Here is a 13,489-nt window from a genome sequence, read left to right as displayed (position 1 = left end):
CTGTCTCCGTGTCTGATGATGCCGTCACTGCAGGATGGTGAGCCAGAAGTCAGATCTCATTACCGGCTGGTACCACACACACACACACACACACACACACACACACACACACACACACACGTCTATACTTATGAGGGCCGTCAGTGACACACCACCACACCAACACACCACCACACCACCACACCAACACACCACCACACCACCACACCACCACACCACCACACCACCACACTAACACACCACCACACCACCACACCAACACACCACCACACCACCACACCACCACACCACCACACCAACACACCACCACACCACCACACCAACACACCACCACACCACCACACCAACACACCACCACACCACCACACCAACACACCACCACACCACCACACCACCACACCACCACACCACCACACCACCACACCACCACACTAACACACCACCACACCACCACACCAACACACCACCACACCACCACACCACCACACCACCACACCAACACACCACCACACCACCACACCAACACACCACCACACCACCACACCAACACACCACCACACCAACACACCACCACACCACCACACCAACACACCACCACACCACCACACCAACACACCACCACACCACCACACCACCACACCAACACACCACCACACCACCACACCAACACACCACCACACCACCACACCACCACACCACCACACCAACACACCACCACACCAACACACCACCACACCACCACACCACCACACCACCACACCAACACACCACCACACCAACACACCACCACACCAACACACCACCACACCACCACACCAACACACCACCACACCACCACACCACCACACCAACACACCACCACACCAACACACCACCACACCAACACACCAACACACCACCACACCACCACACCACCACACCAACACACCACCACACCACCACACCACCACACCAACACACCACCACACCACCACACCACCACACCAACACACCACCACACCAACACACCACCACACCAACACACCACCACACCAACACACCACCACACCAACACACCACCACACCAACACACCAACACACCACCACACCACCACACTAACACACCACCACACCAACACACCAACACACCACCACACCACCACACCAACACACCACCACACCAACACACCACCACACCAACACACCAACACACCACCACACCACCACACTAACACACCACCACACCACCACACCACCACACCAACACACCACCACACCACCACACCAACACACCACCACACCAACACACCAACACACCACCACACCAACACACCACCACACCAACACACCAACACACCACCACACCACCACACCAACACACCACCACACCACCACACTAACACACCACCACACCACCACACCAACACACCACCACACCAACACACCAACACACCACCACACCACCACACCACCACACCAACACACCACCACACCACCACACCACCACACCAACACACCACCACACCACCACACTAACACACCACCACACCACCACACCACCACACCACCACACCACCACACCACCACACCACCACACCACCACACCACCACACCAACACACCACCACACCAACACACCACCACACCACCACACCACCACACCACCACACTAACACACCACCACACCACCACACCACCACACTAACACACCACCACACCACCACACCACCACACCACCACACCACCACACCACCACACCAACACACCACCACACCAACACACCACCACACCAACACACCACCACACCAACACACCAACACACCACCACACCACCACACTAACACACCACCACACCACCACACCACCACACCAACACACCACCACACCACCACACCACCACACCACCATGTATGCAGACGGCAGACGACCTTCAGGCCAGATAGTGGTGAACTGCTGCTGCTCTAACAAGCTGTGTAATAAATGACCCGTCATTCTGCACAGAGAAATCTACTGCTGCTGTCAGATCTGCTTTAATACATTCATCATGTGCTGCCTCTTCTTCTTCTGTGGTGCTTATTGGTCACCATCTCTCAGGTTTAATGAGGCGCTCGTGTCAGGTGGACCAGAGCTCTTCCTCCGTGTTCGGCTGCCTCATTTAAAGAGCTCTGAGATTAATGATGAGATAGAAAAACAGAGAGAGAAGAGAAACGCTAACAGTGATACACAGTGGAAGACGCTTCCTCTCATTTAATCATCAAGGAAATCATTAACTCATCATCACTCATTGGTCTGAATATGACCTCTGACCTCTGACCTCTGACCTCTCCTGAGTCTCTCTCGGAGCTGGTAAATGAATTGATTTTAGATTTCCCTTCAGTAGAAGTGTTCTTCATGTTTCGGGGTAGAGCAGTGCAACAGTTTAATAACCCAGATGATTGAGCTGCTCCTCAGTGGTTATGGTTATGGTTATGGTATGTTGTGGTTCTAACGGTTCTAATGTGATAATGATGTCTCTGTTGTCTCCTGCAGCTCTGACTGTCCAGGAAGAGGAGCTCTGTGTTTCAGTGGTCCAACACTGACCTGTTGTGGACGGTGATGTCATGACATCAGCCTGCTCTTCTACAGTAAATCAGCCAAACATCCTGTCCACAGTATTTCAGAATAAAAGCTTGGTCGATGGTTCAGTTATAAATTCTTAATAGTTTGATTGTTGTAATAAATAGCATCAGCGTTCTACTGACATGAAGACGACACGAAGACACAGATAGTTGCATTTGTCCAGGCTCTCTTCTGGAGGAAACTCTCTCTGAGATTTTATTTGAGACATTTTATTTTTTGAAACAACACAGCAACTATCCGGCTGTAAAAGAAAAAGACACCGATGTTTTAAAGACAGTTTATTTATATTTTATTATTTGATACGACTCAGCTCATTTATTTTACCTCATTCAGTCATTCAGTGGTCAATCTTTCCATTATTATTATTATTATTATTATTATTATTATTATTATTATTATTATATGATTATTATTATTATTATTCATCCACTTTATGAAATTCACCTGTTCCCCCCCCATAGTAACAATTTGTCACTGATTGTTACTATGGGGGGGAAACAGTGTTTCCATAGTAACAATCAGTGTATAATCTATAATATTATAAACCACATATTACAGAAAATCTTCAACGTGTATTCTGGTAATTTCACAATCAATACACACAGGTGGAGTTAACGATTAGTTATTAGTTAGTTATTAGTTAACAGGTCCGTCCCAACCTCTCCAGACAGAGAGTCATGATGTGAGACACTAAAACATGAAAACACACAGATGTTTATTATTGAAACACATTTTCCACTGATTGTTACCATGGAAACACTGTTCAGCAGCTGTCACCGACCGTTACCACGGAAACACTGTTCAGCAGCTGTCACCGACCGTTACCACGGAAACACTGTTCAGCAGCTGTCACCGACCGTTACCACGGAAACACTGTTCAGCAGCTGTCACCGACCGTTACCACGGAAACACTGTTCAGCAGCTGTCACCGACCGTTACCACGGAAACACTGTTCAGCAGCTGTCACCGACCGTTACCACGGAAACACTGTTCAGCAGCTGTCACCGACCGTTACCACGGAAACACTGTTCAGCAGCTGTCACCGACCGTTACCACGGAAACACTGTTCAGCAGCTGTCACCGACCGTTACCACGGAAACACTGTTCAGCAGCTGTCACCGACCGTTACCACGGAAACACTGTTCAGCAGCTGTCACCGACTGTTCCACATTCACAAGTGTAAATTTAACAAAAAAAAGCCTTATTTCTTTTTATTTATGAAAGAAATGGAATTATACTTCTTCCTCACAAAACAAAAAAGCAATGAAAACAATGAATGTATGCAATATCTTTAAAGTTTTTAAGTGAAATTATTGTCATACTCTCTTTTTTTATTATTTATTTTATTGTGGTTTGTTTTGTTTCATTCCTGTTGTCACAGCTCTTTGTTTATGTTTTCGCTATGCTTCTTCTGTATATAAATGTTTTTAATGTTTGCTGTTGTTACCATGGATACTGTCATTTTGTAATTAAAAAAAGAAAACGCGTGTTTGTCTCCGGACCTGGCAACCCTGAAAACGCGTGTTTGTCTCCGGACCTGGCAACCCTGAAAACGCGTGTTTCTCTCCGGACCTGGCAACCCTGAAAACGCGTGTTTCTCTCCGGACCTGGCAACCCGCGCCCCGCTCAGACGTCACGACGCAGACCATGATGGCGGACGAGGAGCAGCAGGTTGGTGCAGCAGATTAAACTGTTCTTCAACAGACCCGGGACAGACCAGAGCTCTACCCGGGACAGACCCGGGACAGACCAGAGCTCTACCCGGGACAGACCCGGGACAGACCAGAGCTCTACCCGGGACAGACCCGGGACAGACCCGGCTCTGTCCCGGGACAGAGAGCACAGAGCTCTGCGGGTTCTCAGAGTCTCTCTGTTAAACAGCGGAGCGGCCTGAAACACGCTGCTAGCTGCTGTTAGCATCACAGGCTAGCTGCTGTTAGCATCACATGCTAGCTGCTGTTAGCATCACATGCTAGCTGCTGTTAGCATCACATGCTAGCTGCTGTTAGCATCACATGCTAGCTGCTGTTAGCATCACATGCTAGCTGCTGTTAGCATCACATGCTAGCTGCTGTTAGCATCACACGCTAGCTGCTGTTAGCATCACACGCTAGCTGCTGTTAGCATCACACGCTAGCTGCTGTTAGCATCACATGCTAGCTGCTGTTAGCATCACACGCTAGCTGCTGTTAGCATCACAGGCTAGCTGCTGTTAGCATCACACGCTAGCTGCTGTTAGCATCACACGCTAGCTGCTGTTAGCATCACAGGCTAGCTGCTGTTAGCATCACATGCTATCTGCTGTTAGCATCACACGCTAGCTGCTGTTAGCATCACATGCTAGCTGCTGTTAGCATCACACGCTAGCTGCTGTTAGCATCACAGGCTAGCTGCTGTTAGCATCACACGCTAGCTGCTGTTAGCATCACAGGCTAGCTGCTGTTAGCATCACACGCTAGCTGCTGTTGCTAATGCTAACAGCCGATAGCATGAAGCTTTGAAGCTGAATGAAGCTTTGAAGCTGAATGAAGCTTTGAAGCTGAATGAAGCTTTGAAGCTGGATGAAGCTGAATGAAGCTTTGAAGCTGGATGAAGCTTTGAAGCTGAATGAAGCTTTGAAGCTGGATGAAGCTTTGAAGCTGAATGAAGCTTTGAAGCTGAATGAAGCTGAATGGTTCATTAAAGGTTCATTTCTCTGATCTTCATGTGAAGATGAAACCAGCTGCTGGTCAGAGAGACTCAAACAGACTGATCAGATCTTCATCCCTCAGTGGAGATGCTCTGCAGAGAGTTCAGAAACAAGAAGCATCAGCTAACAGCAAAACGGCTAAACGAAGTGGAACACAATATGAACCATTAAATAGGAGCAGTATATATATATACTATATAGTGTATATATATAGTATATAGTATATGTATATACTATATATACTATATATACACTATATAATATATATTATATACTATATAGTATATACACTATATAGTATATATATATATACTATATATATACTATATAATATATATATATATATACTATATAGTATATATAGTATATATATATATACTATATATTTACTATATATATACTATATATACAGTATTGACAATAAACAGACTATTAACACAATTGCTCAGGTGGAAGATGATATTGCACAGTGAGAATTAAATTAAATTCCACCTGAAAATATCAGGTTATTGTCTGTTTGTCAGTGTTTGGTGTGTTAGTGGTCAACTGGGAGCACAGATCTGTGATATTCTGTATTTAGAGCCAGTAAAGTCTGGTGGGAATGACTATAAACATAATGAAAATAATATATATTACCATGTAATCCATTTATATCTATATAATATATAATATAATGTCTATTTTCTAGTAAGTATATTATGAGTATATAACATACATGTATAATAAACTGTAATTGTTTTATTCATCTTATGTGTGTAAACCAATCCTTTGGTCAGTAATTGTATTGTAGTGTAATATAATATAATAATGTTAGGAGGGGTGATATTAGTGTTCTGTTGGTTCAACCAGTGAAGATCTGAACCAGTTCCTGAACCAGTCAGCAGTACGGCCGGCCAGCGAGGCTTCAGACGTCATCGATGACGTCATTGGTCTAAAACCATACGAGCCTCGATACGCGCATCGCAGAAAACTTCCTGTATTACCCGACACACGCTCCGAAGCCTCAGCACAGCACGAAACATCACTATTAATCAAACATCTCTGTCTGCCATCGATCTAATAGTCTAATGATCTAATGATGTAATGATCTAATGACCTGATGATGTAATGATCTGATGATGTAATGACCTAACATGATAAATGTGATCTAACTAATGTTCCTGTGTCCTGCAGCAGCCAACGACCAACACGGTGGAGGAGCCGCTGGATCTGATCAGACTCAGTCTGGATGAGAGGATCTACGTGAAGATGAGGAACGACCGGGAGCTCCGGGGTCGACTGCATGTAAGAGACTCGCCAGCACCTGCTAACACCAGGATAACACCAGCACCAGCAGCTGGGTTACTACTAACACCAGCACCAGGGCTAGAAACACACCAGGGTTAGAGACACACCAGGGTTACTGTTAGGGTTACTGCTAACATACCAGGGACACAAGAGACACACCAGCACCTGCTACCTGCTACCTGCTACCAACACCAGGGTTTGGCTAACACCAGCACCTGCTACCTGCTCACACCAGCTCAAACCACTGGAACACCTTTAGATCAGCAGGCCAGAGGTCTGGACTACGAAGCTTAGCGAGGTAACTTCAGGGTTAACCCTTCAGGGTGTTTCCGTCCTACTAAGCTGGATCACTTCTTACCAGGTAGATCACCATGGTAACTGATGCTGAACAGCTGACCTGCTCCGGAGCAGGTTATGTTCCAGATAAGAGATCAACTGGTATAAAAGCACCTCCTACTGACCAATCAGAGCTCAGTGAGCAGATCACATGATAATATTACACACATATGAAGAAGTTACCGTCATAATCAGACTAAACACAACTCAGTTTAAACTGACAGATGTAGGAAGGACAGCTGGATTTATGCTGTGGGTGTTTACCGCTTTGGATTATGATTTTATATTTATTCTTTTAACTTGGTCTTGAGTCCGTTTCAGACCGCCGGAGACGGAGACGCAGCTGAATGAAGGTTCAAATAGTCAAACACGCCGCGCCTTTTTTTAATGATTAAGTGTAATCCGTTCCTACATTACATTTTTTAGAGTTATTAATATCTAGACGAGTATATCTGACTTTGGTGTGTTCCGTTAAATTAATAAGTCTGTTAATTGAACCATTCACACATCTGGAGTTGTTTCTTTCACCAGCTGTTCTTCCTGCATCTGGCAGCTTCAACTGTTACTGTTAGTCTGATTAAGAGTTTCACTTCTTCACATCCGTCTGATATAGTTCACTCTTCCTTTGATACATGTCTGTGATTGGTCAGTAGACTAGTCCATGTCTGTGATTGGTCTGTAGACTAGTCCATGTCTGTGATTGGTCTGTAGACTAGTCCATGTCTGTGATTGGTCTGTAGACTAGTCCATGTCTGTGATTGGTCAGTAGACTAGTCCATGTCTGTGATTGGTCTGTAGACTAGTCCATGTCTGTGATTGGTCAGTAGACTAGTCCATGTCTGTGATTGGTCTGTAGACTAGTCCATGTCTGTGATTGGTCTGTAGACTAGTCCATGTCTGTGATTGGTCTGTAGACTAGTCCATGTCTGTGATTGGTCAGTAGACTAGTCCATGTCTGTGATTGGTCTGTAGACTAGTCCATGTCTGTGATTGGTCTGTAGACTAGTCCATGTCTGTGATTGGTCTGTAGACTAGTCCATGTCTGTGATTGGTCAGTAGACTAGTCCATGTCTGTGATTGGTCTGTAGACTAGTCCATGTCTGTGATTGGTCAGTAGACTAGTCCATGTCTGTGATTGGTCAGTAGACTTGTTTATGTCTGTGATTGGTCAGTAGACTAGTCCATGTCTGTGATTGGTCTGTAGATTAGTCCATGTCTGTGATTGGTTAGTAGACTAGTCCATGTCTGTGATTGGTCTGTAGACTAGTCCATGTCTGTGATTGGTCTGTAGACTAGTCCATGTCTGTGATTGGTCAGTAGACTAGTCCATGTCTGTGATTGGTCAGTAGACTAGTCCATGTCAGTGATTGGTCAGTAGACTAGTCCATGTCTGTGATTGGTCTGTAGACTAGTCCATGTCTGTGATTGGTCAGTAGACTAGTCCATGTCTGTGATTGGTCTGTAGACTAGTCCATGTCTGTGATTGGTCTGTAGACTAGTCCATGTCTGTGATTGGTCAATAGACTAGTCCATGTCTGTGATTGTGATTGATGGAGATACCCTGGGTATGATGGAGATATGAAGGGTATGATGAAGATACCCTGGGTATGATGGAGATACCCTGGGTATGATGGAGATATGAAGGGTATGATGAAGATACCCTGGGTATGATGGAGATATGAAGGGTATGATGAAGATACCCTGGGTATGATGGAGATATGAAGGGTATGATGGAGATATGAAGGGTATGATGGAGATACCCTGGGTATGATGGAGATATGAAGGGTATGATGAAGATACCCTGGGTATGATGGAGATACCCTGGGTATGATGGAGATATGAAGGGTATGTTGAACTCTCTTCGTAGTACAGATCTCAGATGTGTTGGTGCTGTTGCTCATATTGCTGTTTGTTTGTGTCTCAGGCCTACGATCAGCACCTGAACATGATCCTGGGGGACGTGGAGGAGACGGTGACAACGGTGGAGATTGACGAGGAGACGTATGAAGAACTTTATAAGGTACGACGTGGATTTCTACCTGTTCCAGCCTCATTTCTTCTTACTGAACAACGACTGTTGAGGTGGACCTAAACCAGTAAACCGGTGAACCAGTGTGCCAGTGTGCCAGTGAGCCAGTGAACAAGTGAGCCAGTGAACAAGTGAGCCAGTGAGCCAGTGAACAGGTTTTAGGGATATGAAGTGTTTATCTGAGGTTGGACAGGTTTTAGTGATATGAAGCGTTTAGCTGAGGTTGGGCAGGTTTTAGGGATATGAAGCGTTTAGCTGAGGTTGGACAGGTTTTAGTGATATGAAGTGTTTAGCTGAGGTTGGGCAGGTTTTAGGGATATGAAGCGTTTAGCTGAGGTTGGACAGATTTTAGGGATATGAAGTGTTTAGCTGAGGTTGGACAGGTTTTAGTGATATGAAGCGTTTAGCTGAGGTTGGGCAGGTTTTAGGGATATGAAGCGTTTAGCTGAGGTTGGACAGGTTTTAGTGATATGAAGTGTTTAGCTGAGGTTGGGCAGGTTTTAGGGATATGAAGCGTTTAGCTGAGGTTGGACAGATTTTAGGGATATGAAGTGTTTAGCTGAGGTTGGACAGGTTTTAGTGATATGAAGTGTTTAGCTGAGGTTGGGCAGGTTTTAGTGATATGAAGTGTTTAGCTGAGGTTGGGCAGGTTTTAGTGATATGAAGTGTTTAGCTGAGGTTGGGCAGGTTTTAGTGATATGAAGTGTTTAGCTGAGGTTGGGCAGGTTTTAGTGATATGAAGTGTTTAGCTGAGGTTGGGCAGGTTTTAGTGATATGAAGTGTTTAGCTGAGGTTGGGCAGGTTTTAGTGATATGAAGCGTTTAGCTGAGGTTGGACAGGTTTTAGTGATATGAAGCGTTTAGCTGAGGTTGGGCAGGTTTTAGTGATATGAAGCGTTTAGCTGAGGTTGGACAGGTTTTAGTGATATGAAGTGTTTAGCTGAGGTTGGGCAGGTTTTAGTGATATGAAGTGTTTAGCTGAGGTTGGACAGGTTTTAGTGATATGAAGTGTTTAGCTGAGGTTGGACAGGTTTTAGTGATATGAAGCGTTTAGCTGAGGTTGGACAGGTTTTAGTGATATGAAGCGTTTAGCTGAGGTTGGACAGGTTTTAGTGATATGAAGTGTTTAGCTGAGGTTGGGCAGGTTTTAGTGATATGAAGCGTTTAGCTGAGGTTGGGCAGGTTATAGTGATATGAAGCGTTTAGCTGAGGTTGGACAGGTTTTAGGGATATGAAGCGTTTAGCTGAGGTTGGACAGGTTTTAGGGATATGAAGCGTTTATCTGAGGTTGGACAGGTTTTAGGGACATGAAGCGTTTAGCTGAGGTTGGACAGGTTTTAGTGATATGAAGCGTTTAGCTGAGGTTGGACAGGTTTTAGTGATATGAAGCGTTTAGCTGAGGTTGGACAGGTTTTAGTGATATGAAGCGTTTAGCTGAGGTTGGACAGGTTTTAGGGATATGAAGTGTTTATCTGAGGTTGGACAGGTTTTAGGGACATGAAGTGTTTAGCTGAGGTTGGACAGGTTTTAGGGACATGAAGCGTTTAGCTGAGGTTGGACAGGTTTTAGGGATATGAAGCGTTTATCTGAGGTTGGACAGGTTTTAGGGACATGAAGCGTTTATCTGAGGTTGGACAGGTTTTAGGGACATGAAGTGTTTAGCTGAGGTTGGACAGGTTTTAGGGACATGAAGCGTTTATCTGAGGTTGGACAGGTTTTAGTGATATGAAGCGTTTATCTGAGGTTGGACAGGTTTTAGGGATATGAAGCGTTTATCTGAGGTTGGACAGGTTTTAGGGATATGAAGCGTTTAGCTGAGGTTGGACAGGTTTTAGGGACATGAAGTGTTTAGCTGAGGTTGGACAGGTTTTAGGGACATGAAGCGTTTATCTGAGGTTGGACAGGTTTTAGGGACATGAAGTGTTTATCTGAGGTTGGACAGGTTTTAGGGATATGAAGCGTTTATCTGAGGTTGGACAGGTTTTAGGGACATGAAGCGTTTAGCTGAGGTTGGACAGGTTTTAGGGACATGAAGTGTTTATCTGAGGTTGGACAGGTTTTAGGGACATGAAGCGTTTATCTGAGGTTGGACAGGTTTTAGGGACATGAAGCGTTTAGCTGAGGTTGGACAGGTTTTAGGGATATGAAGCGTTTAGCTGAGGTTGGACAGGTTTTAGGGACATGAAGCGTTTAGCTGAGGTTGGACAGGTTTTAGGGACATGAAGCGTTTAGCTGAGGTTGGACAGGTTTTAGGGACATGAAGCGTTTAGCTGAGGTTGGACAGGTTTTAGGGACATGAAGTGTTTAGCTGAGGTTGGACAGGTTTTAGGGATATGAAGCGTTTAGCTGAGGTTGGACAGGTTTTAGGGACATGAAGTGTTTATCTGAGGTTGGACAGGTTTTAGGGACATGAAGCGTTTATCTGAGGTTGGACAGGTTTTAGGGACATGAAGCGTTTAGCTGAGGTTGGACAGGTTTTAGGGACATGAAGCGTTTAGCTGAGGTTGGACAGGTTTTAGGGATATGAAGCGTTTAGCTGAGGTTGGACAGGTTTTAGGGACATGAAGCGTTTAGCTGAGGTTGGACAGGTTTTAGGGACATGAAGCGTTTAGCTGAGGTTGGACAGGTTTTAGGGATATGAAGCGTTTAGCTGAGGTTGGACAGGTTTTAGGGACATGAAGCGTTTAGCTGAGGTTGGACAGGTTTTAGGGACAGACCTCAAAGGGTTAGCGACAGTTTTGGAGTAATTTTCTAGAATGTTTTGAGAATGTTGTTTATCATAAAGTAAAAGTATATTTGGTGTCTTTTCTTAGTCGACCAAGAGGAACATCCCCATGCTGTTTGTGAGAGGAGACGGCGTCGTCCTCGTAGCTCCGCCCCTCAGGGTGGGCTAACCCCGGGACCACTTCCTGCTGGGGAGAGGGGGGGGGGGGCGTGCTGTCATGACGGGCTGAAACAGGCCCCGCCCCCCAGGGCAGACTCTCCTGTCAACACCGTCCTCTTCAACACTCAGACGCTGCTCAGACTCACAGCTCATCTTCCTTCTGTCGGCTGCTGGGAGATACAACCTGTTTAGACTGGAGGACAGAACGAGGACCTCTGTTTGGGACGGAGACGGCCTGTTTGCTTTTTATTTGGGCAAATTCTTGTTTAATGTATTTTGGGTGATTTCAGGCCGCCATTTGAGTTTCATTTCTCAACATGTTTCATTTGATGTTTCTCAGTAGAGTTAATAAATCAATAAATCTCCTCCGTTAAGCCTTCAAAATGTGATTTTCATTTATTACTTCTTATTCCCGTTTCTACCAGTAGAAGCAGACCAAGTTACAAACGTCTCATCATGGTTTCAACAACTGCTTTCAGCCAAATTAGGGATGCACCGATAAGATATCAGTATCGGGTATCGGGTATCAGGTCCGGTACTGTGCTCATGTACAACGATACCACTTTACGGCAGCGTGCCGGCCCTCACTCTCATTGCGCCATGGGGTTTTGCTTTCACCCTCTGACTCGCACGTGCGTTAGACTCCTTGGTCCGTGTTTCAAGACGGGTCGGGTGGGTTGCCGACATCGCCGCAGACCCGTGGCACCTTTAACCTAGGCCGCGGCCCTGAGGACAGTCCGTCCCGGTGGACAGTCACACAGGGAGCAGGGAGCCTAGAGCCGGTGGCGGCACACCGCCTCGTATGCGGGACTCCCCAGCCTGCCGTGTGTCCTCACACCCTCCAGCTGGCTGTTAACGAGGCTCTTTAGACACAGAGATGTACTCGTATCGGTACTCGGTATCGGAGAGTACCCAGATGGAAGTACTTGTACTCGGTCTGAATAAAGTGGTATCGGTGCATCACTAGTATAAGAAGTATTACAGGACTGAGCTGACGGGTTCAGGTGGAACCTTTCTGTTGGTTGTAAGCAGACGTCTGTCAGGAACTCCAGACCTGGATGACCTGGATGACCTCCAGGATCTGTGAATGTTTGGGTAGTTTGAGTTTCTGTGGGACGGTTTTATTTGACGTTCTTAGTATTAAATGTATTTTTGTAGTGATGGTGTGACTCTAGAGGACGTGGGACTCTGGAGGACGTGGGACTCTGGAGGACGTGGGACTCTGGAGGACGGGACTCTAGAGGACTTGGGACTCTGGAGGACGTGGGACTCTGGAGGACGTGGGACTCTGGAGGACGGGACTCTAGAGGACTTGGGACTCTAGAGGACGTCATGCTCAGACGGGTCAACATCTGTTTTCATTTGTTTCAGTAACTTGAATAAAATGAGTTTTGAAAAGGAGAGAATGTTTCAAGTCTTTTCCTGCAGCTCAGTTTTATACTTTGATGTTTTTCTACTTGATTATTAAATGAATCAACTCAGATCATCGCTTTGAGTCTTTGAGTCATTCTCTGATGCAGCTTCTTAATGTGCAGATGTTCTGGTTTCTTTCCACTGTGACGGGAAACTGAACGTCTTTGAGTCGAGGACTAAACGAGACATTAGAGGACTAAACGAGACATTAGAGAACTAAACGAGACCTTAGAGGACTAAACGAGACATTAGAGG

The 13,489-nt window shown here is 45.8% G+C and overlaps 1 protein-coding gene across 1 annotated transcript; it reads left to right on the top strand.

Annotated features, from left to right (window-relative positions):
* The first annotated feature begins 4,147 nt into the window (after positions 1-4,147).
* lsm3 (LSM3 homolog, U6 small nuclear RNA and mRNA degradation associated) lies at positions 4,148-12,205 on the top strand. The gene is made up of 4 exons (XM_074647493.1): positions 4,148-4,268; positions 6,460-6,570; positions 8,834-8,929; positions 11,751-12,205. Exons 1-4 carry the CDS (start codon positions 4,245-4,247, stop codon positions 11,829-11,831), a joined length of 312 nt encoding a protein of 103 aa, XP_074503594.1. The 5' UTR covers positions 4,148-4,244; the 3' UTR covers positions 11,832-12,205.
* The last annotated feature ends 1,284 nt before the right edge of the window (positions 12,206-13,489 follow it).

This window comes from Sebastes fasciatus, chromosome 1 (genome assembly GCF_043250625.1).
Source record: "Sebastes fasciatus isolate fSebFas1 chromosome 1, fSebFas1.pri, whole genome shotgun sequence".
Classification (NCBI taxonomy): Eukaryota; Metazoa; Chordata; class Actinopteri; order Perciformes; family Sebastidae; genus Sebastes; species Sebastes fasciatus.
The sequence above is the reverse complement of the archived record's forward strand: the minus strand, read 5'-3'. Positions and strand labels throughout refer to the sequence as shown.

Excerpts from the sequence above, each read along its gene's own strand:
- lsm3 (XM_074647493.1), top strand. The coding sequence starts at position 4,245 with ATGATGGCGGACGAGGAGCAGCAG. Across the intron at positions 6,571-8,833 it reads AGCTCCGGGGTCGACTGCAT|GCCTACGATCAGCACCTGAA; the intron begins GTAAGAGACTCG and ends TTTGTGTCTCAG. Across the intron at positions 8,930-11,750 it reads CGTATGAAGAACTTTATAAG|TCGACCAAGAGGAACATCCC; the intron begins GTACGACGTGGA and ends GTCTTTTCTTAG.